Raw genomic sequence first — 23,643 nt, 5'->3', positions numbered from 1 at the left:
CATTTGTTCTTCTCTATCAGTCCATTTTAAATGTTCCTCTCTACATCGACATCATTTGCTGTTCCGTACAAGATTCAGCTGGTGATTACGATGATATTCATCAAATGGTTGTTTGAAGAATTTGTGTGGTTTCAAGGTGCAACCTCATACAGGCAGCTCACTGTATTTAATTAGTTATTGAGAGCCGGAAGCCAAGGTTTGAAGTTGCTAACTGTCTTGTTCAAGTCATATTCTTTTCATGTAATGTATTTTATCCAGACGCCGCTATCTCTGATTCAATCTCAAATTTTGCCCTGCAATGTTCTCACTCTTCCAGTTGTTCCTCAAGGTGTGGCCCGCAGGGTGAAATCAACCCTGATCCCACGAGTGGTTTTTTTTTTTTTTTTTCTGTGGGAACATGTTTCACCACTATGTGAATTCGATTTGTCTTGCTGTCTGTACTTGTTACCTCATTCGGACTGGAGCTACTCTATGCAAACATTGTAGGTGATCACGATTGGGAATTTTAACAGAAATTGTTCAGCACGACTTCACAATTAATGAACTCTTAACGTTTCCTATGTTCGGGCACCTTCATTTTCCAGGTTGTTTTACTGTGCTCGTTTTTAGGAGTCCACTGTCAAGTGTAATTTACGTTGGTGAATGCCTTTAAACTTTTACTACAAATTAATAACAGTTCACACTTTGTGGAATCAATCCGGATGTGATTTTATCGGGCTTTTAAACGTTTGGGGAAATAACGGGATAAAACACAAGACGGCAACTCATCAGGTACAAGTGTGCCCTCTAGTGACCAGACAGAGATTATCCATCACCAAGGTTGACTGCAAATTCAAATTCCAAATAACCCCACAAATCGTTTCAGAGGTAAATATTTTGTTTATTTCACGGGAAAAAAATAACTTACCCATTTAAATACATCTGTGGTGACATTTTCAGTGCATGTTCACTGAGCACATGAATATTCACAAAATCAAGTCAACAACCCAAGTTCGGAGGTCAGAACATACAGTACGTTAAAAGCAAAAGTACATATTCAGCCTGTAAGTGTTGATGAAATGTGTCCTTCACAGTTCATCGTGTTGATAAGTGAATTCTCTGGCCGAGATGAAACCGTCTTTATCCTCGTCCTCGTTTTTGAAGATATCCTCCACCATGGCTTCATTATGCGTGTCGTTTGGCGAGTAGCCGTGTTTTGCAAACTCCTTCTCCAGATACACCTTCACCTGTGATGCCCACAACGACACTTAATACGCCGCAAGTGCGCACTCAAACATGTACAATCACTTTGCATTACTGTGACTTGACTTTCTTTGTGGCTTGCTTTATTTTATTATCCAAACAAGCCATACTGCATAGTCGTGAATAACAGAAAAAGTGGAAATGCGAGATTTTTTTTTCCTTCAGAGCAATGTTTATAAATTTGTATTGTTTCTGGGGAAAACACAAAGAAATATAAGGCTAAATGTATTTTTATTGGATAAATTCTAACAATACTCTGAGCTACCTTGAGTGCAGGCTTTTTCAAACCGAGAATGCCGTCTAGGCTCGATATCTTGCGATAAGGCCAGTATTAGTAGTTGCTCATCCCTTATTTGTTCCTTGCTTGAACACGGTACAAGACACTCACACTATGAGTGAAACGTGCTTGTTTATGGTATGGCTTGCCTGGTGCGAGTGGACTTAAGTACAGCAGAAAATAATGTTGAATAAGTCACCACCTCCTGCTTGGAAAGCTTCCAGTCATCATTGAGATCCATCTCCTGGAAGGTATCGTGCGACCTCGGCCCATTGCGGATATCGATGACCTCAATGTCAAAAAGCAGAGTGCTGCTTGGAGGGATCTTTCCTGCAAACAAACAATATTTGTCAGTGTACTTCTCTCATTTCTGGAGACTATTTTGAACGTACCTTTCCCTTCTTTTCCATATGCCAGAGATGGGGGGACAATCAGTTTCCGGCGTTCTCCAATGCACATCTTCTGCAGACCTTTGTCCCAGCCCAGGAGCACCTCTCGGGTCCCGAGAGTGAACCACACCGGATTTTTATCACCTTCAAGGCGGCTGCAAGTATCCATCAGTGTTATTTTGGAATACAGGCACACAAATGCACATTAGAGTTCCAGTGTTTTAAGAGCTCATGTTGGATGATGGTTGGATCAGACTGATAGTCGTACAGTACAGAACTTAAAACATCATCACTGAGTTAGTTCAGGAATAATTGATGTGACATTTGACATCAATTCGAGACATTACCTTGAGTGAAACATGGTGCCGTTGCTGTGCAAGTATCCCTCGTAATGGACAAGGACCATGTCGCCATATTTTGTCTTTCGGTGACACATGAGAGGTTTATGGACAACTTCAATTTTGACTTCGGGGTCGGGTAGTTTGCCTCCATGGGCTAGCATAATTACAAACGACAATAACGAGCAAATGGAAAACAAGATCATTGTATTAAATTAACTTACAACGCCTCCTCACGAAGTTTGCAAATCAGTTCCTTTAATCATATTCATAAACTTTACACTATAACAGTATTTTTAGGTTAACTACGTGGCACCAAACTTCATGAACAGAGTCAGTGTTCAACGATTCTCCCTCCTCCAATTCTTATTGGATCATTTGCTAAAGTCCCGCCCTGTATCTAAACTTCATCGTTTCATTGGTTCTAGTTTATGTCACTTATTTAAATCCACATCCACCCTACGCAAATCCTGTGACGATAAGGCAAGAGTGGCCGCTTACAAACGTATTCTAGAAAAACTTTACGTACTTTGACCAACGTAGACGCAATGTAGTGTAATGTGTTTGTTTACTGAACTCCGCAAATCTCACTTGGGGGCAGATGCAGCGGTTGCAGTCAGTCAGCTGTGCGCTTAATCCTGTCATGACAAACAAGTAATGAATGACACAAAACACCTCAACGATGGAGGGAATGCTATACAAGTGGACCAATTACATAAGCGGTAGGATATCCTCGCTCTGATGTTGTAGCTGTAGTCGTGATGGAAGTTAGCTAGCATGACGACGTCAGCGTTGAGTTTGTGGTATCATAAAGAGGTAGCGGGCAAGCTAACGCATGCTAACAGCATCAGACGCTTGCTTGTGCTCTATAAACAGCGATTTGTATAAATTGACATGAATTCATCGTGTCATGATTACTATAAGGCCAATTGTGAGTCATTTGTATAGATTTAAACGCGTATTAGAGTAGGTGTCATTTTCCTCGAACTTTAAAATACTTGTGCTACAAGATGTACTGTAGTTGCATTTCCTTTGCCGACGAAAAAAATGAAGTCACTCTTAATGTGTGCTTATTTTTAAACATTGTTCCAGGGTGGCAACCTCGATGGTTTGTGCTTGACGGAGGAACTTTGTCCTATTATGACTCTCAAGAGGATGCTTGGAAAGGCTGCAAGGGGAGCATTAAAATCTCAGTTTGTGAAATTCAAGGTTTGTACATCCCACTCTAATCCTTTCTTGAGACAAGGAACATAGTTTACATTTTAAAAAATGTCACACGACCTCACCAACCTCACCAAAATGTGGCAAAAAGATAATTTAAAATCACAACGATTTACTCATACGCATCTGATCATCTTTCACATCACATAAGTGGGAGGGAATGACTCCCTTTCATTGTGCTGGCATGTTGACGATTACTATATCTTGGTTGTTAGTTCATTCATCTGACTCCACACGGCTTGATTTGACCATACCCGGAGAGCAGTACTTCTACCTGAGAGCCATCAATGCAGCAGAGAGGCAAAAATGGCTGGTTGCTCTGGGAACAGCAAAAGCTTGCCTGACAGACAACCGAACCAAAAGAGAGAAGGGTAAATGTGTCATCATAAAATGAGCAGTTAACTTGAGGGGAAAAATGCTGCAACAAAGCATGATTGTGTTTCATAACTCTTTCCAGAACTCCAAGAGAACACAGAAGCATTAAAGACCAAGATGTCAGAGCTCAGGTTATACTGCGACCTCCTCCTTCAACAAGTGAACAAAATCAAGGATGATGACAACGAGCTTGGTGACGCAGCAGAAGTAAGGGATACATTTTTGAAATACAAACTAGCCGTATCAGCCCCCAACCAGTCTCCATATTGTCTATCCAATATAACACATAACAGAGGTAAGGTTAGTTAATGTTTGAACCGGTGTGGCACTTCCTGATCTTTATCTAATATATGGCTTCCGTCTTGGCATCCTACTTCATCGCCAAAAACATATCAAGAAGAGCCAAAACTTTTTAGAAAATCCTTACGTAGAAATGTTTTACGTCGTGAGTATCTTCAGTGGTCTCACGGTATTTTTAATGTCTTGGTAATTCTTTCATACCCTTCTTTGTACTGTTCCCTTTGAGTAAACAAATCCCTCTTGGGCCTTGAAAGTTCTCTGCAAACCATTGCTTGGGGTGTAAGAGGTGACTGCACAAAATGTCATGAAAACTGAACACATTCCCAATTATGAGAAGGTGTGCTCACTTTTGCAACCACGTTATGTCAATTGTTTATTTTGTTCTTCCCTTTTCACAAAGTTTTCTTTTTTGAATTGAATTGTACAAGTTATCGGTAACATGATGGTGGAAAACTGTTTTGAAAATATTTGTCTTAGTCAATTTTTTTGTCACCAAAAAAAAAAAAGGCATTTGAATAGAGGTGTGTAGACTTTTTGTATCCACTGTAGTTCAAGTCAAAGTCAAGTTGAGTCTTTCGTATGTTTTAGCCAAGCAAGTCCCAAGTCTCCCCCACCCCTGACATCACGTATGGTCTCGTGTTCTCTTTTCAGACCGGCATAGAAACGGGCGAGATGGTGAAGTCGACCTGCACCACTTTCCTGAAGACCCTGGAGGAGTGCATGCAGATAGCCAATCGTACTTTTGCGCCAGATGCGTCCAAGCAGAGCCCGCCGGCGTCGCCTCCCATCGCCGCCATCAAACCGCAGAAGGTGCGTTTGTTTTGCCGCCTGATACGATCAAAGCAGAGCAAACGTGTGACGCCTTCATACCTCTTCCAGATTAAACCTGTCAATCACTTAAATCAGCGCTTCGGAGAAAAGTAAGTACGGTTAAGTGTCACGTAATGTCAATATGAAAAGAATACAATGTTTACTTTATTTAAATAAATCCCAGGTGGAGAGATTTGTCAGAAACAGAGGTGTTGTCACATGATACCCGTAGCCTTGATTCTGGCACAGAAGCACCAGATGAACCCGTCGGACCAGAACGTCAACCTTCCCCGTCAAGTAAGTCCAATTCTTCCAGGATTCACTTTGTGTTGGCATAATATTTAGAGTGATGACCTCACAGATCAGAAGTTTGGTTTGTTGTTGATGTAACAAACAAAGGGATGATCACAGATGTTTTGCCTTTTTGAGGAGACGCGGACTCATTTCCTTTTGACTTATTATGACAACAATTATGACCTGGGTTTGCTTTTTTTTTTTGTTCCCAACCCCCAATTTATGTATTTAGTTATTTATTTATTCATTTTTAAACTCGATCATCGGCTCCAAAATCCCGATTGTGTAAAGCCGAGGTATTTATGTGTCCGTCTGTATCGCCACTTTATTCCCAAGCCTAACACGTTTCCCGTAGGCCGCGCAGACCTGCACACAGCCAACGGCGACAACGCGATCCAGGGGCAGCATGCCGATCCTCTTCCCCCCGCATCTCAGAACACCTCCGAAGCGAAAGGCTCCGCAGCAGCCGTTGAAGACGAGGAGCAAAAGGAGACTCGCAGAAGGGACCGAAGCGCAGAGCGCGGCGGCGCGGAGCCTCGGCAGGAAGCACTTCCTGACGGAAGCCAAGCTGACTGCGAAGACGAGATTTTCAAGGATTCCACTGAGCCAGAAGAGCCAGTGGAGACTTTTTTCAGCACAATGAGTCACAGGTACGACCCGATGTCAATGTGATGGATTTCTTCTATTTTGTTTTCACTGACATGATAACAGCACAAAGAAATAAGCAGCACAATGAGTCACAGGTACGACCCGATGTCAATGTGATGGATTTCTTCTATTTTTTTCACTGACATGATAACAGCACAAATAAATAATAAGGGATTTCGTCACGTTACATTTCAAGTGTTTTAAATTAGTGTGATGTCATGTTTATTCTCTTACTATAAATCTATCTTCGTCTTTTGCTGACTGTGAGTGAACAAACAAAGCGTGTATACAGTATGCGACGGAAAACTCTAATAGAAATGACACGGAGCAAAAGTTGTGTGAGCCGCCTGTGCTTGGATGTCGTCCGACGAAAGCTGCACTGTCATCTCTCAGCTCGCACGTACGCCGCTGATCAAGTGTTTCTCGACGGCTTTTGTTTCCTTCTCTGTATCGTTTTTGTGTCTCCTTTGTCTCAAAATAAAGTCGACGACGTGTTTAATATTGTTCCTGTCTGGATCTGCTTCCCTCCCCTTTTGTTTTCTAGATTTAGTGATTTAAAGCTGGATGACGACAATGGCATCCCCACGCAAGAGTTTTTGGACTCATGCTATGCAATAGTGCCTGTATTAGGTAGGCCAGTCGTGTCCTCCTCATGTCCTCTCTTGAAAGAAGGCCACTGACAAGTGGTTTCTTTTCTTTTCATGCCATTGCTGCTCATTCTGTCCTTCACGTGCCCTAAATGCTTTCTGCCTGGCCTTCACATCTGTGGTGTCTCTGGTGCCTTATTTTTTTTTTTTGTAATGCTTATTGTGTCACCTTGAAATCAAATGATGCATCAAAAAGTCAACCTTAAGATGATCGTGCTCAGTTTTGAGAGAAGCATGCTTGAATTACCCTCATGGGATGAATCAATTACCTCATTCGGTACCAGCCAATTCTGGACCAAGTCTGAAAAGACGTTTAAAAACATCTTTGGGAGTGAATGAGTTAATAAAGTATCGATGCAGTTTTCTAAAGATCCACCCAGGTCGCTACATCCATCATCGAGGTTCATGATGTCATTTTTTTCTTTAAAGAAACTACATTTTATTACATCGGTTCTCATTAGAATGGGCTTGATTTTGCTCACATTGGTTGCATTTTTTTTCGTCTCTCACATAGGGGCTTGATTTTGCTCACATTGGTTGCATTTTTTTTTTTCTTCTCTCACATGCACGAACCTTTGCACACTCGCGAGTGTTCCGTCATGAAGCTCATTTGTACACGTCGGTTCTTCTCGATGAATTGAACTATTTGGGGAAACTTTGGTCGTTCACTTGGTATGTTATTTCAGGTCAATACATACAGAGTGATAGATTTCACAATTCGATTTTTTATTATTTTTTTTTATAAAGATAATTGTGATTATCATGCTGTAACTCGCATCCAAGAAAACAAGAAATTCAGATTTTTAATATCGAGATTCTGGAAAGGTTCATGAGTCCATATAATGAGTTTCACCTTTTGATTTGATCGACTAATATAAATGAGCAAAGAATATTGTAATTTATCGGCCTGCACCACCTGGATGTAATGACTGGCCATTGCAAGGAAAAACAAACTCTTGATTCTTCAATTTCGGTACGGCAAACTCACGAAAAGGAAGTTCGTTCTTATCTCATCTTCATTCACACCCATGTTGGGAATTTCATCATCATCATCATCACCGCCGCCGTCGTCGTCATCGTTGACACCAACAATCTTCATGCTCGTGCAAGCCTTCGCAACTTAAGATTGACCAAAAATATCTTTCATTTCAAGTAAATAATCGGGAATTCATGTTAAAGTTGGGGAAAAATGTGCAAATTATGAACGCCTAACATACTATCACACAGACGTTTTGTGGTATGAAACAATGAACAATAGTTCCACCATTACCTGTAAAAGGTTCACATTTTGGAAGAATTTCAGTTTCTTTGCACACGTTTTAGGACAGTATTATGACGACTTCATTTTTATTTTATTGTCCTCATTCCATTAAAATTACAATTTAGTTCCCTCAATGATATAATTCTTGGAAAAAAAAAAAACAACAGCCCATTGTTGAAATAGTCATATGTATTTATATGTGTGTACGTGTATGTATGTATGTACGTGTATATATGTATAGAATTCTATTATTACAGTCCTTGCATTATTACAAGTATTATTTAAAACCCTTACATTATTTTTTGATCTTTAAAAAAAAAAAAAAGCAGAACAAAACTTGTTTGTACCATTTCAAAGGTGGTTTCTTGCAAATTTTATAGTGTTTTATTTTCAATGTTATTTATTTATTTACTTACATTGCTAAACAAAGAACAATGATTTTGTTTGTGTCCTCTCAGACAAACTTGGCCCCACCGTCTTTGCTCCAGTGAAAATGGACTTTGTGGGCAACATCAAGGTGAGTGGATGTGTGATTAGCAGCACTTGAATTTTTTTTTTTTTTTTTTTTTTAACCATCAAGAAATACATCAAAGCGATTCCAAGTTTTCATTTCCTGCTTGTAGAAGATCAATCAGAAACTGATGTCGGACCCGGCCAGCTTCCCCACGCTGCAGTCCATTGTGCTGCACGAGGTGCATGCGCAGGTTGCTCAGGTGCGCAACTCGGCCACTGAGGCTCTGCTGTGGCTCAGGCGGGGCCTCAAGTTCCTCAAGGAGTTCCTGTCGCAGGTCAACGCGGGGGAGCAAGACATCCACGGAGCACTCAGTCAGTGGAAACTCAACGAGTCAAGTTGCTAGCAGTTGCTCGTTGTAATTGTCCTCTTCTTCAGATCACGCTTACGGCAAGACTCTTCGTCAGTATCACGGATGGGTCGTCCGGGGAGTCTTTGCGGTAGGACCCAAATGAAGACTGTGAAGTGCTTTGGCGTGACATTCCTCACACACACACCCCTCCCGTCCCTTCTAGTTGGCGTTGCGAGCCGCTCCGTCCTATCAGAGCTTCACGGCTGCCTTGGTGACGATCGAAGGCGACGAGCTGAAGAGCGGCTTCACCAGCGGCATGCACAGAGACCTCGGCGTCTACCTGCCCGCCATTGATAGGCTGATGACCATCCTGGACGCCCTCTATGAGGAGTACAACCTGGAATCTGACGAGGTGGTCTAAAACCCCAGCATGCCCCCTGAAGGAAGTGGGCGAAGTCACAGAAAGGAGCCACGCCTTTTCCATGCACTAAACGGAGCATGAGCGCGTTTCAAGACCCTCGTGGAAGTTACAAGACAGAACCAAGTCTGCACTGAAGAGCTTTTCGCAGAATGAAGTGTAGTTTTTAGCGTCAATTGTATGTACATTTAAAAGTACATATGAAGACTACAAGTTTGATTTCTGAGTTTGAAATCAAATGTCCGAATGTATAGTACATGGACACAAAATCAATGTCAGTGTTTTTAATACAAGCTTACTAGGTGATTTGCCTAGTGGACATTTTTATTATTCTAACTTGCTAACGTTGCACTACGTCTGTTTAGTGACGAAAGGCTTACAAATTTGATTTGAAATGCATTTATTTTCTTTCTTGACTAAGAGGGACCAACGAGGATGGCTTTAGCACGACAACACTGGAGAACTAAATAAATATTCATGTAGAACATGGCTACGAACATACTGACATCTCAACAAGCCAATGCGTTTTCTCGGTTTATTTATTTTGTCTTAAGTTATTAACGTGTCATTAGTTTCATCTCATTCGGATCTAAAGAGGGACGGATAGATCCATGGAAAACTGCCTTCAATGTACTGACTCAATCCTCTTTTATGCAGTGGAAAAATGCGATGATCTCATCCATCGATGTACGATGTCATCATGGTTCTATCGCTGTGCTAATTTATTACTTACGAGTCAGTGAAACAGTTTTCTTTTTTAGACCTTGTTACAATTGTTTTTTTTTTTTGTTTTTTTTTAAAGCATACAATAAACTTGCACAAGAAGTCCATTGAAATATGGTTGCGGATATGTGCTCATGTTAATCACGTAACTGTTTCGTTATGCAGTACATATATAATTTTTTTTCTATGTCTATGGAGATATTTGATAAGTACTTAATAAACATATTTGAGTTGTCCTTTTGTCCACTCTTTGTTCAACCCTTTTGTCAACATCAACACAATGTTGCCCCTGAGTCCATTAAAGAGTTTGAAATAGCATTAAAAAGTTCTTCCAGACCGCATGTATCTCGTCTGCTGGATCTCCTGTCCTGAAAGTGAATCTTGACGTCTGATTGAGACAAGGCTGACAGTGTCGCACTGTAGTAATGCAGTTACACGGTCGCATTCATTGCGACACTGGCCAGCAGCCCATCGCAGACCTGAATCAGCATCTCGTGACTGACACTCAAGCGATGGTCGCTTTAAGATGCAACTATTATGCCTCGATGGGGAGAAGCGAGGTCTGTTTCTTGTCGAGTTCAACACAGCAGTTTGCCAAGAGGTTGCTGACGGTGTCAAAACTGAAGTTGATGGACGTGCTTCAAATGAGAGGTTTGCCCTCGAAGAGCATCCAGCAGGGAGCTTTCATTGTTGGCTCCAGTCTCGCTGACTCCATGAAAAAGGAGTGGATAAGGGTGAGTTCCATAAAAACGGGAAAAAAAAATCTAAAATATTTTTTAAAAATATGCAAATCTACGGGTGACAAGCTCCAAATATGCAGGGGTTGACTCTAGTTTTAAATTGTAATATCGCCAATCACCACTAGATGGCAGACACGTCTTAGTTACACTGTGTATTATGTTGCACAACAGCAGCAGGCCGAATAATTTTTGGTGAATTAATTATATGCAGGACAAACATAGTACTTCAAAACGATTTGGAATCCCTTTATTTTTGCGAACAAAATGAGCTCTTGCACTTAATGTTGGCTTCTTGTCCCATCCTTGTACAGTATGTTAATTTTTACGCACTTTTTGCACGGGGGGGGGGGGGGGATTACAGTTTGGGGTTTTTTTGTTGCTTGCCTGAAACTGTTTTTTTGGGTTAGAAAAAGTGAATCTTTTATACAAGCATTGAAAACAGTATTTTCACAAATATATTAAGAACACGTATTTTGCACATATGCACAATTTTTGTCCAAATTTAAAGTGTCATTTTTGTTATCCTTTTTTTTTTTTTTTTTTTTAATGCTAACAGCTCTGAGTTTTGGGGTTCAAATCTACTTTCTAAGTTCTGACCTTCGCATGTGGCATGGGTTTTCTCCTCCCACATGTCAAAAGCATACATGTTAAATTCATTGAAGAATTGTCCATCGTTGTGTACTAAATGTGAGCGTTACCGGTTGTGTGTCCCAAAATGTGAGCTGTGATTGACTAGCTACCAATCAAGGGTGTACTCTGTCTTTGGTCAAGTCAATGTGAACAGGATGAGCGGTATCAAAAATGGACTCAATCAATAATGGTTTTTCTTTTGAAAGTGCAAGACAGAAAGCAGCTTGACGTATTTTTGAAGTTTCATTTATATTGTATTTTTTTTTGAACATCCGTATAAATCATATCAGAATAACAACACATAACCATTGTTCACTATTCCAGTCAGAGCGCAGAGTACATTTCATACAAAGCCTTACAGAGTTACCACATGCGTGTTGTGTTGTGTTGTGCGCGTTACAGTATGGGACAAAGCTCACAAGCGGGAACATTCAGCACGGTGTGTTTGAACCTAATACATTGCATCACTTGACAGCTGTACTCCGCAACACGTTTCTTAAGACACACGCTACACCGATGAGAGTTACACAAAGAAAAAAAAAAGGCTGTTGTGATCACATGGGCACGTGCATTGCGGACACAACATCATAACAGTCTTGTTTGGACGTTTTGCAAAGGAGTGAGGAGACGTCTCCTTTGGCAACGGTAGCTTATGGACAGGGGAAGCTTATGTCGACTAATTCCTTTCTTTTTTTACGCCGCCCTACACATTGACACGCTGGCGTGACGGTAAGACACAAAGACTGGAGAACGAGGTAATAAGAGTAAATACAGTAAGGACCATAAAACAGCTTCGTTGTCTATTTAGCAGCTATGGCCTATTTCAGCCTCGCCTGTACGCTGAGTTTAAGGACATAACAGTTTCAAGCCTTCACATCTAGGAGTATATTACAGTAATCCCCGACGATATTGCAGGTTTTTTTCTTATTAAACTTTTTTTTTTGAGATAGCATTACAATGTCTTCAAAAGTGTGTTTAGATAAGTTTCAGTGTGGTTTCAGCATGTAGGAAGGATATTTTAAGGCTTCAAGGGGGCGTTTGCAGGTTTCACAAAGAAAATCGCATTCTGTCATATTTGTTCAAACTGTCGGTATGACCTGGAGGATTTTTGTTCATAAAATTCTAAACATGTATTATTGTCAGGTCATACTGAAAGTGTGACCAGACATGATAGAGTGATTTTTTAAAATTGCAAACTAAATTCACTAATTAACTTTTTTTTTTCAGTTGATTCCCAACCACTGTGCCATGAGAGATCATCAGGTGTGCTGTGGGAAATGTTTCACGAAAATTCTTATTTATTCATATAATGTGTCTTCATTCATATATCTATGTCAGCAATATAGTGACAGACAAAACAATTAAATGTTCGACTCAATGGCAGAAGGTACATTTCGCTTGTGCGCCATTCATTCAACAAAGAAAGAGCTTTGTGTTCAACTAAACAGGAACAGATTTCAGACTGAGCAAGTCAATTTGGGAGTCACTTGAGACGAGCTCATCATTATTTCAGAACTGTTTTGCCATATTTTTGTTTTGGTGGTGTGACATGAGATTTTCCCACTGTATAATATGTGCCTCGGCTCGTTTTCGATATATTTCATGATTGCAAATTATTTCTTGGATGCTCGCATATGCTTCCAGTGTGTTTACAAAGTGTAGTTTGTATGGATACTTTACGGTCTCTGGAAATCAACGGATTTTCACTTATCACTGGTGGCTCTGGATATGTAACATCCACAATGAACGGGGGATCACTGGACACTGGACGTCCCCCCCCCCCCCATGAGCTTCCTGTGTGCCTCTCCAAACCAAGGTGGATCCTTGTGAGACTTGACGCGACCTGCTTGTTCCTGAGTTGTTCTTGGATATGTGACCAAATGTGTGTGTTGAGTCCAGAAGCACCACCTGTGTCGCCGGTGCGGTGTGTAACAGTCTCGTTTGGAAAAGCGCTAGAACATTATTTACTGACTTACATCCCTGCTTATGTTAATGTGAGGTTAAGAGTACAAAGTGGAAACCGGTAAGAGGTCAAGTGATACATGCTTGTTGATGATGGCCAGCCTCATGCAAATGCTGCTGCGCTGGCACAATACCAGAGGCGTCGGCCCAGCTCTCAGTTTTTTTGGTGTGTGTGCGTGTTGTTTTTTTTTTTTTTTTCTTCCGATAGTATCTGGGTAAAGATTATGATGCCCGTGGCAAAGTCTCTCAGCACGGCTGGCACGCATCCGTTGCCCTCACACACGGATTTGTGCCCACGTAGACGTGATGAGGAAGCCGGACTTAAATCCGGCTGGTTAAGGTGGTGCGAAGCTGTCTTGCTGTTTCCGACGTGTGGGTGAAAAGTTTCCCCTCCCACCTACAATAGCAACGCTCCGAGGGATTCAATGCGGCAGCAAGTACACGGGAGTTATCTACAGTATATGCTTCGCTTTCAGTTCATCTACCGCGTCTTCCCTGTCTTTGTTCTTTTGTTTGGCGTGAAAAGTATATTCCCAGTTTGTGTTCCCCCGCATAAAAGGATCTGGACGCAATGTCCAGCTTTCAGCTCAGGTGAAGTACTTGCAGTTTGTGGAATCGATAACACAATACGACGTGCACTTCAGGTGGCCGTATGACCTGCAAATAAATAGAGGACACTTGCTTAATTAAGTCCATGCGGTCGAGTAAGAGTTTCGGAGGTTATGGTTTTTGCGTTGTGCAGTGAGCCACGCTTACCCCGGCAGATATGAATGACACGTCTGGTAGCCAAAGTCTTTGCCGTCGCATTCCTCCGCGCCCTCGTGGCGATATCCATCGCCGCAGAAGGCATGTTTACACTCTGTGGTAAGATGACAAAAGAAAAAAAGAACAACATCGAGTTGCAGATCGACTTCACCGGAGTTCGTGATACGTAGCCGTTGCGCTGCAGCGAGTGCATAGTGACCGAGCAACAGGTGTGCTGCAGGAAGTTATCTTCTTAACTTCACTTAAATGGACTGAAAATGTCTTAGCTACATATAACGTGTCATTGTTCATCTATTTCCAGTCATGGAAAAAAAAATATTACACCACCCTTGTTTCTTCAGTTCCTAGTTTAATTAAAAAAATAATCATGACAAATAGAATGATGGCAACAAATGTAGCTCCTAAAAAGAACTTCTATTCAGCCATTTCTTTCGTCTCGTTTTCTTGATAATGACCAAAATCATTTCAGTTCTTACATCAAGAGCTATGGCATCGTCCCGCCATATGTTTTCTTTTGTGTCTGTTAATCACATGATACATCTTGAGAAGTGCTGAACAATTAATTGGACTCAACATAATATCTCAATGTGACACAAGACATTCTACAAATTGCAAAGGCTGCAGTTAGGGGAAAAAATATTTATTTTAGATGGTCAGTAGGCTTCATTTTTAAATTTTTCTTTACATGTTTGTATATTTTATTTATAATGACAGGCAGAAGAATTGAATGGTTTCCCACTAAATTTAGTTTGATTGTGTTAAAAGATGCGAAACGCTGCGTGTGTAACAGGGGTCAGGTAGCCCATATAGCCCGCGGATGTGCTCGACAAATGGTTGTCCAGTGATGAGGTATTGTGATTTCCTAGGAATTTTTGAGGAACGATTGTTAAAAATGTTAAAACTTGCAGAGATTTATAGGAACGGTGTCGCATATGATGAAAAATCAACCAAGCAAAATAAAAGTCAAAACAATACAAACACAAAACACTTCAAATAAATAAATACAACGTGCGGGCTCGTATTTTCTTACATTTAGACTTCCTCTAAGTGCCCACCTACTTCATTGTATGAAAGACAACTTACTGACGCAGGCGTCAGTGACAACTTTGTTCCGGTCGTCACATTCCTCGCCGCCTTCGCGCTGCACGATGCCGTCGCCGCAGTAACCGTCGTCGTCAGGCGGGTTCTCCATCGACTGGAACGCCGTCATCTGGAATGGTAAAGTCTTTTACAGAGTTTAAGAGATTTGAGCAACGAATGGAAAAGACGCTCGTCGATCATTATTTGACCAAGAAACGATTGATAATGAAGGATGTTGTCGACCGGCGCGATACCTGAACTGGAAACCAGCCAACAGTGTCTTTGAAATAGAGAGACCTCTGATCTTTACGGAATGCAAAAGCGTTCTCTGTGTGGAGACGCTCCAGCTCCTCCTCGTTGCTCACCACAAAGATCTGAAAAGACGTGAGGAAAGCATATGAAACATGTACACGTACAGTAACGTAGCATTTTATGTATGTCTCATGTCATTTCCTAAATAGTAAACCACGAGACCGCAAACATGCATGAAACTGTGATAACTCGGCTGTCAAAACAATCCCATGGAAATCTTGTTTTTATTACTGTCTTGTAAAAAACATTTACATGCAAAATTATTAGTACAGTATGTGAATTTATGAGAATAGAAGATCTTCATTGTAATTGGAATGAGATACAGGTATAGACAAATTGATATTCTGAGAAAAGTAGTAGATTACAGTCAAGCTTTCTTTCTGCAATGGATTTGAAATAAAGATGGGCATTTAATATTTGGGGAATTTTCCTTTGACCTTTATTTTCACCAGGTTAAAAAAAGTCATTGAGGCTTACAATCTCTTTTGCAAGACACAACCAATCAGTGGTGGGGATACATATATGAGGTTCATAGACACATTTAAGTCCCTATAGGTTTTCTCATCAGCTCATTCAGTATTTTATGAGGACACCCCACTTACATCGTCAGGTGCCACAGCTGCAGTGACAATGCGCTGGTCATGCATGGCTCACTGCGTACTTTTCCCCACACAGAAATGTCTCGCAATGACGCCGGCTGTGGTCACACCCATAACAGCGCAAACCTGCCTTTTTTAAATACACTGGCTTGCACGCGTCTAGTCTAACCCGCCTCTGCGCAGATTAAGACCACACGCCTAGAGCCCCGTGACAGAACTCCTATCAATCAATTGATATACAATTCAATTAGCATGTCCATTCCCACTCGAGAAATTAAAACATCCCATTTCTTCAATGCAAAAGGAGTATTTTCAACTCACCGCGGGTACTTTGAGATTTTGAGGCTTTCCTTTGGAGTGATAATTTTCTAATAGAGAACCACTGAGAGAGCTGCAGCTACACTGTCCAGGCTGCCCGGGGGGCCCGCGAGCACCTTTGGTTCCAACCATGTGAAGTCCTGAACATCAAGAGAATAGAAAAAAAGGATTATTTGTGAGTGACTTTGGACATTGGTTAACTAATGCAGAGCGTGTGACCAAGAAATGTAGCAGAAGCCTCCCTGCCCAGTCTAGCCCCATGACGTCATGAGGCAAGCATTTTACCTCACCTCAGGGGATTAGATTTCTCCTCACTAAATAAGACAAACGCTTACGCCAGTCTTTGCTGCCTTCTGCTGACTGGGCGCTTGGCTGCACCCGCTGCCACAGCGGAAAGCATGCCAGCGTCAGTTGCTCTGACTGAGCATTGTGTCACTTTGCACTGATATGCAAAAAGCAGCTGAGGTCAAAGTCGTCACCTGTGACAGGAGGACCAGGAGGACCAGGAAGTCCGGGAGATCCCTGTGGACCTGCAGGTCCCCTGGGACCGCCACTGCCTGACTCTCCTTTCACTCCCTGCAACACAAGCCAAAAATATACAACGTGATTCACACCGCTAACTTTCATGCATGCTTACATATTCTATTCATAGAAGCCGTAACAAATAATGAACGCAACGGTAGCTATGCAATCTTTTGAAGTATAGTGAACAACAGAATTTTGCTAGTGATTGCCACATAAATCCCATACTTTAATGGTCCATACTATTGATGGACCAGCCAGGACACATCTCATGTTGCACTAGCATTGGTGCTAAACGTGACTGTGTGATAATCCTACCGACAGTATATTACTGCTGCTCTGACAACTGTGGCAGTCAGAATGCAACGTATTTCATGTTTTGGAAAAAGTTTAATACTTGCATTGTTGCGATTATATTACAGTAGGTTATCAAAAAAAAACAATTATTATTATCATTATTTTTTTTTCTGGCACTTCACCTGTTTGCCTCGCTTGCCTGGTCGACCAGTGGGTCCTCTGTTTCCTGAAACACCAGGTTCTCCTTTTGGACCCATTTCACCCTGTCCAAAAAAAAACCCAAAAAACATTACACCAAAATTAACAATGTGTTAAAAAAAAAAAAGGGTTGTCTGAAGAATTTGCAGCTCACTTTCTGTCCCAGCATTCCGGGGAATCCCATTGCCCCCTGAAAATAAAAGTGAGTACAATGTAAAACAATATGCATCAAATGTGTCCAAATACATCAAGATTTGCGTAAAAAAATCCTGATTATGTACGCACTTTGTCACCTTTGGAGCCACCCTTGCCATGTTCGCCTCGTGAACCCTGATGAAGCAAGCATACCATAGATGAGTCATTTTCAAAGCCTACAACTGTCAATCATCACAATGACGGGGTTAACACACCTTTTCACCCTTATACCCAGGTAAACCCTAAAATACAGAAAGGCATTATTATATGCAAAAACAGTGGTTGAGATGTAATCGTTAATTTATGGATTGCCTACCCTGGGTCCAATTGCTCCTCTCCCGCCGGGTAAACCCATTAGGCCAGTATCACCTTTCTCTCCCTAACCATAGAAAAATAATAATAAAAAAAAAAAAGCTTGATTTAAAGAAATAGGGTATAATAATGAATTAGTTGTTTACGTAGAATGTAATTAATTGTGGATAAATCCTAATTTTGAGCAAATGAGACAAAATGGAATGCAGTTTTAGCTATTTTCTGGTGTAAACAAGTATGACATGGCGTCAGCAATTGGATTTTAAACTCTGATCATTCGACTCCTCTGGGCAGCATTATTCTACTCAGTACAGCATTGGCATAGAAACCGCAGTTCGAAACATTCAGGGAGTTGCCCGTCACACAAAAATTTCATCTATCCATTTTCCATAGCACATGTCATCATTAGGGTACACCTTGGACGGGTCGCCAGCCGATCACAATGCACGCGTAGTCAAACAACAATTCACATTTGCAATTGTTATTATGTGCGCCGACGGACAATTTAGAGTCATCAGTGAACCTAACAAGCATGTTTTTGGAAAGTGGGAGGAAGATGGAGTATCATGATTTGAACTCTGAAACTCAGAACTTTGAGGCAGAGCTGGTCACCACTATCATTCATTTCCCCATAACTGATTAGAGAAATTACTATCAAAGAACTGCGGAACACTATTTGCGAAATATATTGACTGAGCGTACTCTTGTGCATCAACGTCAACATAGAGTATCCACAAAAAGAAATCTGACTTACTCACTTTGGGCCCACTTGATCCTGGCCATCCAACTGGTCCCTGCTTTCCGGGGAGTCCAGGGGGACCAGTCCGACCCTGGTGGGGGTGGGGGACAAGATTTTTAAGAACCAAACACCTGATCAAGCCTGTTCTGCTTATAAATCGGGACATTTATGGGGAGTAAAAGTTCATAATTCAACCTGTACGATGAAATACAAGCAAAATAAAATGTCACTGCTAGTAAGTATTTGCTGCAAAGGCTGTCAGTCTGCTTGCAACAGTATTTATCTGACATGTGCAGGAGTACACGCAGGAGAGGACTGACTTTAACGAGCGCTGTCACTTTGCCCTATTTAATTAAATGATTGCCTGTGTATAGAACAGGAGCCGGTGCTTGTGGGAAATAAAATGATTTATGACCTGGCTCCGAGCACTAAGCTAAATTGCACTGCAATGCTGCAAACGTTGCTCGCTCAGATCACCCACCAGTGAATCTCTCCCACTGTCCACACACAAAGTCATCGTTGGGGAATTTTACTCTTCCGATGGGAGTCACGCTAAACACCTCATCTTTCACACACCCGTGCCCTGCGGTTTGTGTCACATTACAGCGACGCACGCAGTCTCAAATGCCTTTGGGTGGTCGTCTTCCAGGCACAAGGCCCTCCCAATGTGAGCTCAGCATCTTTTGCAATTGGCTGTCGCATGTGCTCTGTATCCCGTCAAGGTTGCTCTTGCTCACAGAAGAGCCACTGACATTGAATTTCATTTTTGTGCAAATCCATTTAGCGTAGAATAACTGGTGATTAATGGAGACGCTCACCTTTTGTCCAGGTCTTCCGATTTCTCCCTGACAACAGGATGTGAAGGAGGGACAAGGACAGATGCCGTTAATGCATTTCCAAACTAGCATCTGTCAGCATCTCGGGCTGCAGGCCAAGACAAATTGAGCTCACAAAAATAATGAGCACGTATGATCATGTATCTTGAGTGGCACGAATGTCATTGAGGAAAATCTCCTTACCTTTTCTCCCTTGGATCCTCCAATACCTGGTAATCCTGGTGGACCCTGTAAAACATAAATTACAAAAGGATAATGAGTAATCCCCCTCTACTTGAGTGGCATTAGCACCAAGCCCTGCTGCAAACAGCGAAAAACCATTGACCAAAAATGTTAATGTTATAACTGCCCATATAAATAGTTGAACCTGTAGATATAATCAAAACTATTCAAGAAATCGTGCCGGAAGTGTTCATATACGTGCACATGGAGCGAAGACTCTCCATACCATCCGCGAAAACAACCCAGGTTAAACTTGGCTCCTCCCCAGCATAAAATTCCATTCACTATCACTTCTGTACAACTTTCCTGTTTAGAAAAGGCTTTGACAGCAGCGTGTGGTCTATCACCACATTTCAGAAACCGCACATCAGTGTGTCTCACAGAAAATGTTGTAGTTCCACAGACAAAAAAATGAACAGGGGAATTCGTGAGGAGTGATCAGCGATTATGCAGGGAATCGACAACCTATAAAGCTTTTCAAATTTTTTTTTTGTTTTTAAATGAAACGTCATTTTTTTTCCTTTACTTTTCTCAAGTCCATCACGTCCTCTTCGTGAATCCCAGGGGAGGTGTGAGGTGTGCGTTATTAAGACATTATTTCTAAATATGCCCGTCCCCACTGCCCCCAGTGTAAAGCGTAAAAAGTCTGTATGTGGAAATGTGAGCTGCAGTTTAAATTAAGGGTTGAGTGGCAGCTATTGATTGAAAACGTGGCTGCTGGGGCCCTGATGCTGCTGAGGCAGCCCAGTGTGGTCGGATGCAGAAAAACATTTAATAATAAATGATTCATGTCGGGAGAATAGGGGAGAAAAATCTGCCTGAATGTCTTAATAAGCTTCCATCGGCCATGTAATCACATGGCCACGCCCTTAGTTTGGTAATCCCCGGAATGTACGCAAGCCAGTGTGCCTTTCCAGGCAGACAACTCTTCATCAAGTGTCAAAAAAAAATGACATGAGGTGCGCTGCGGTCCGCCAGTGGAAAAAGGCTATTTATGTCTGTGGCTAAATGCAGAGCGTTAATGGGCTGCTGTGTTCCATGCATGAGAGAGTCCCCCTCCTGTCTCCTCTCCAGGATTTTCTCAAATTGGAGACCCCAGTAACATGTCACCTGTTCAGTTCTGAATCTTATTTTAAATCTATTGGGCATGATTGGGAAAAACCTCCAGCGAATGTAAAAAAACCAACAACAACAACAACAAATCCCCAGATCATACACGAGTTGAAAAAGAACATCCGTCAACCCTCTCCTTTGACCCAATATTTTCTTGCCCAGCACAAGTCTCGAACTAAATGCAGTCTAGCTGTGCGCATAGGGGAAGTTTTCTTTGCTTTGACCTTTTTGGAGATTTGCTTCCTGGCCAATGAGAGGGGTGCCTCTCATTCCCTTTAAATTAAGCGCATGAGAGGCACGTGCATGGCGGAAACAGAATTGACTCGCTGGAGTCCATACACGAGATGCGCACACCACCAATGTGGAGTAGGCACTTGAAAACTGTGAAACAGTTTGTGGGATGATTTTTTTTTTTAATATTCAAAATGATGATAATTATAATCTTCATCATCATCATCATAAAGCCCAGCTCTTCCTAAAAGAGCTTGCAACTGCATGAAAATCAAGATGTGTCTATTTTTAAGTCCAAAGTCTTAACCGGTGCTTCACTCAGGTGTGCGCGTGAAATTCTCCAGCTGCAATTAATTGGTCCAAAAATGATGTACTGTATTATCGTTTTAGAACAGGGGTAGGGAACTCCGGTTCTTCGAGAGCCATATCCTGCCTGTTTTAGAGCTCTCCCAACTCCAACACACCTCATTCAATTGATCATGATCGTTTCAGGCTTCTCCAGAGCTTGCTGATGAGCTGATCGTTTGAATCAGATGTGTAAGAATAGAGAGGGTTCAAAAACAGGCAGGATATGGCTCTCGAGTCCCCTACCTCTGTTTTAGAATCTTTATCCGTGACATATAGTGACAGGCAGAACAATAAAATGTCAGAAGGCACATAATTAACCGGATATCCACTTTTTGTGACACATTTGTGTGGTGATGTGGCAAGAGATATTTTCTGATGTGAACTATGAGCTATGTGCCTTGGCTCAATAAAGGTTGGAAAACACTTAGCCCAAACCCTGTGTCAACCTGTGCCCAAACTGTGCCAGATAAACTTCAGGAGATTCGGTAGGGTGACTCAAAGTTCTGAGAATACAAAAAAAAGCTATTATCTTTAAATTTTAAGTGTCAGTTAAAACACTTGCATAGTATTTGTCAGGTCCTGACTAAACATGTAGACTGACAAAAGACAATTTGACATTTTGCAAGCTCTTACCTGAGGTCCAGGGGGGCCAGTAGGTCCGGGGGGCCCACGGGCACAGTAGGAACCTTTACTTTCAGATGAGGAGCCTGAATCACTATCCTAATGGAAGAAAATAACAAAATATAACAAATAATCTTTGACTGATGCTCACAGAATAATGATCCAAAGCATACCACAACATCTCATCTATTTTAAGTATGCGTGTACAGTATCTGTGCATCTGTTACTTGGAGGTTAAAAGAGAGCGGGTGTGTGACACCAGTTGGACATAATCCAAGGACACGACAACATTGAGAGACGTCGGATATTCCTCAAAAGGAGGCCGGTCACATGACTTGGACTCACATGAATGTGGCGGCGCCAAAGTGAAGGGGGTGGAGGGAATAGGGGAGGTGGAGGCGGACTCACTAAACAGCATGGGTTCAACCTCCGCTGCTGCTCCTGGGGAGTGAGCACTGTGCAAGGTGTAACGACAAGCAAGGAGGAAGATAGTGAGGAGAGGCCACAACAATACAACGAATGCTGTTCGTTTGAGTGTACGCATGTGTGAGTGGATTCATTGATGAACATGCATGGGAAACATTTGGCGGCAAACATGCAATCCCAAAAGAAGGCTAAGCACAAACACTTAGCATGCAGGAAACAGGTGCAAACTATCAAATGGTGACACCCGTCCAACAGTTTCTCGTGCAGACATGAGGTACCGCTGCAATGGCTATTTATAGAGGCATTTCCAGTCCACCTCGTGGACAACAACGACATAATAACAAAAGTAGTTTACAAGACCACTTCACTCGGTACACGGAAACACGCACGTTGAATAAGACCCAAAAACATGCATACAAACAAGTCGACCTTCACGATGATAATAATGCTCATTTTCGATTGACACTGATGACTGAATTCAACATATATCTTGTTTTCAGATCCGCATCTTCCTGAGAGCTGTTTCTAATACCGTATCGTCCTTCCCATATAAAATGACACAAATAAGTAAAAATACAAAGCAAATTTAAATCACTGCAAAGTACCCCACATGCCCCCCCCCCCAAAAAAAAAGTTACACTAATATCTCTCTGATTGTCAATCAAAAATTAGCCTTATTATATACTAAGTTGCATTGGACTTCCTTAGATCGCACCTTTTTCTTCATGCCGATGCTCCCCGGGCACTTTCAACATCTGTTCATGCATGTTTGCACATTAAGAGAAACGCGCAGATAATGACAATGGTCTTACCTGCTGGGAAAGAACTAAAGCTGTCCCGGAAAGACGAGTGCGCCAGGCCATAGCAAAAGCACAGAGTCAGATAGAGTCCATGTGCTCGAGGACTCATGCTACTGCTCATAGTTGCCCGACTTGATTCGTGAAGCAAAAGCAGCCCACTCTTTACTCTCAGCCTTCCTGTCTGCGTCTCACCTCCCCATTCTCCCTCTCCTCTCCGCTCTGATGTCTTTACGCCCTCGCGAGGGGGGCATGTCCACCAATGCCCATTAAACCTTTCCTCCGCATCCGTGTGCGCTAAAATTACAGAAGGCAGCCTGCCAGCTGCTTATGGGTGCCAGTATTAGATCTCTACTACTGCAGGGGGTGCCTTTGTTGTTTCCACTCCCCTCACAAGGGGGGGACCGAACACTGACTCGCCCACTGTTTGTATTCAGACAAGATCTTACGTGCATTAGCACGTACTTTCACACTTGATGGGTTTTGATTGCTATGTTTTTTTTTTCTTGTTTGCTTTTCCACTGGTGCTTTTTAGGGGAATGTCTGAGCCCTAAATAAATCTGATAATGCATTCTCTCTTAAAACAATTCTACGGTTGCTGTAGTTTACTAGAGAGTATGTGTGGAAAGAAATA

The 23,643-nt window shown here is 41.9% G+C and overlaps 3 protein-coding genes across 6 annotated transcripts; 1 reads left to right on the top strand and 2 right to left on the bottom strand.

Annotated features, from left to right (window-relative positions):
- Window positions 1-859: 859 nt before the first annotated feature.
- fkbp14 (FKBP prolyl isomerase 14) lies at window positions 860-2,607 on the bottom strand. Of its 2 annotated transcripts, none has more exons than XM_019886320.1 (4): window positions 2,256-2,601; window positions 1,912-2,063; window positions 1,722-1,849; window positions 860-1,226 (listed from the first exon to the last, which is right to left on the bottom strand). In XM_019886320.1, the coding sequence occupies exons 1-4, from the start codon at window positions 2,450-2,452 to the stop codon at window positions 1,068-1,070; spliced, it is 636 nt and encodes a 211-aa protein (XP_019741879.1). In that variant the 5' UTR covers window positions 2,453-2,601; the 3' UTR covers window positions 860-1,067. The 2 variants fall into 2 exon arrangements, with proteins under 2 accessions (XP_019741879.1, XP_019741880.1); XM_019886321.1 differs by lacking the exon at window positions 860-1,226 and adding an exon at window positions 1,269-1,311 and having other exon boundaries at window positions 1,684-1,849; window positions 2,256-2,607.
- A 157-nt stretch (window positions 2,608-2,764) lies between these two features.
- plekha8 (pleckstrin homology domain containing, family A (phosphoinositide binding specific) member 8) lies at window positions 2,765-9,992 on the top strand. 2 transcript variants are annotated; one of them, XM_019886313.1, is made up of 13 exons: window positions 2,765-2,968; window positions 3,339-3,455; window positions 3,683-3,838; window positions 3,925-4,049; window positions 4,794-4,952; window positions 5,022-5,062; window positions 5,137-5,249; window positions 5,602-5,896; window positions 6,439-6,524; window positions 8,261-8,319; window positions 8,426-8,627; window positions 8,692-8,753; window positions 8,829-9,992. In XM_019886313.1, the coding sequence occupies exons 1-13, from the start codon at window positions 2,908-2,910 to the stop codon at window positions 9,024-9,026; spliced, it is 1,674 nt and encodes a 557-aa protein (XP_019741872.1). In that variant the 5' UTR covers window positions 2,765-2,907; the 3' UTR covers window positions 9,027-9,992. The 2 variants fall into 2 exon arrangements, with proteins under 2 accessions (XP_019741872.1, XP_019741873.1); XM_019886314.1 differs by having other exon boundaries at window positions 2,768-2,968; window positions 5,611-5,896.
- Window positions 9,993-12,894: 2,902 nt separating this feature from the next.
- Window positions 12,895-23,575, bottom strand: colq (collagen-like tail subunit (single strand of homotrimer) of asymmetric acetylcholinesterase). Of its 2 annotated transcripts, none has more exons than XM_019886423.1 (17): window positions 23,025-23,575; window positions 22,132-22,241; window positions 21,799-21,885; window positions 19,435-19,479; window positions 19,234-19,260; window positions 18,435-18,506; window positions 17,681-17,743; window positions 17,580-17,606; window positions 17,455-17,499; window positions 17,324-17,359; window positions 17,154-17,234; window positions 16,632-16,728; window positions 16,156-16,292; window positions 15,178-15,297; window positions 14,927-15,068; window positions 13,835-13,937; window positions 12,895-13,735 (listed from the first exon to the last, which is right to left on the bottom strand). In XM_019886423.1, exons 1-17 carry the CDS (start codon window positions 23,131-23,133, stop codon window positions 13,666-13,668), a joined length of 1,371 nt encoding a protein of 456 aa, XP_019741982.1. In that variant the 5' UTR covers window positions 23,134-23,575; the 3' UTR covers window positions 12,895-13,665. The 2 variants fall into 2 exon arrangements, with proteins under 2 accessions (XP_019741982.1, XP_019741983.1); XM_019886424.1 differs by having other exon boundaries at window positions 14,927-15,053.
- Window positions 23,576-23,643: the final 68 nt, after the last annotated feature.

This window comes from Hippocampus comes, unplaced genomic scaffold, assembly GCF_001891065.2.
Source record: "Hippocampus comes isolate QL1 unplaced genomic scaffold, H_comes_QL1_v1.1 scaffold335, whole genome shotgun sequence".
Classification (NCBI taxonomy): Eukaryota; Metazoa; Chordata; class Actinopteri; order Syngnathiformes; family Syngnathidae; genus Hippocampus; species Hippocampus comes.
Note: the sequence above shows the minus strand (reverse complement) of the source record. Positions and strands in the feature narration are given on the sequence as shown.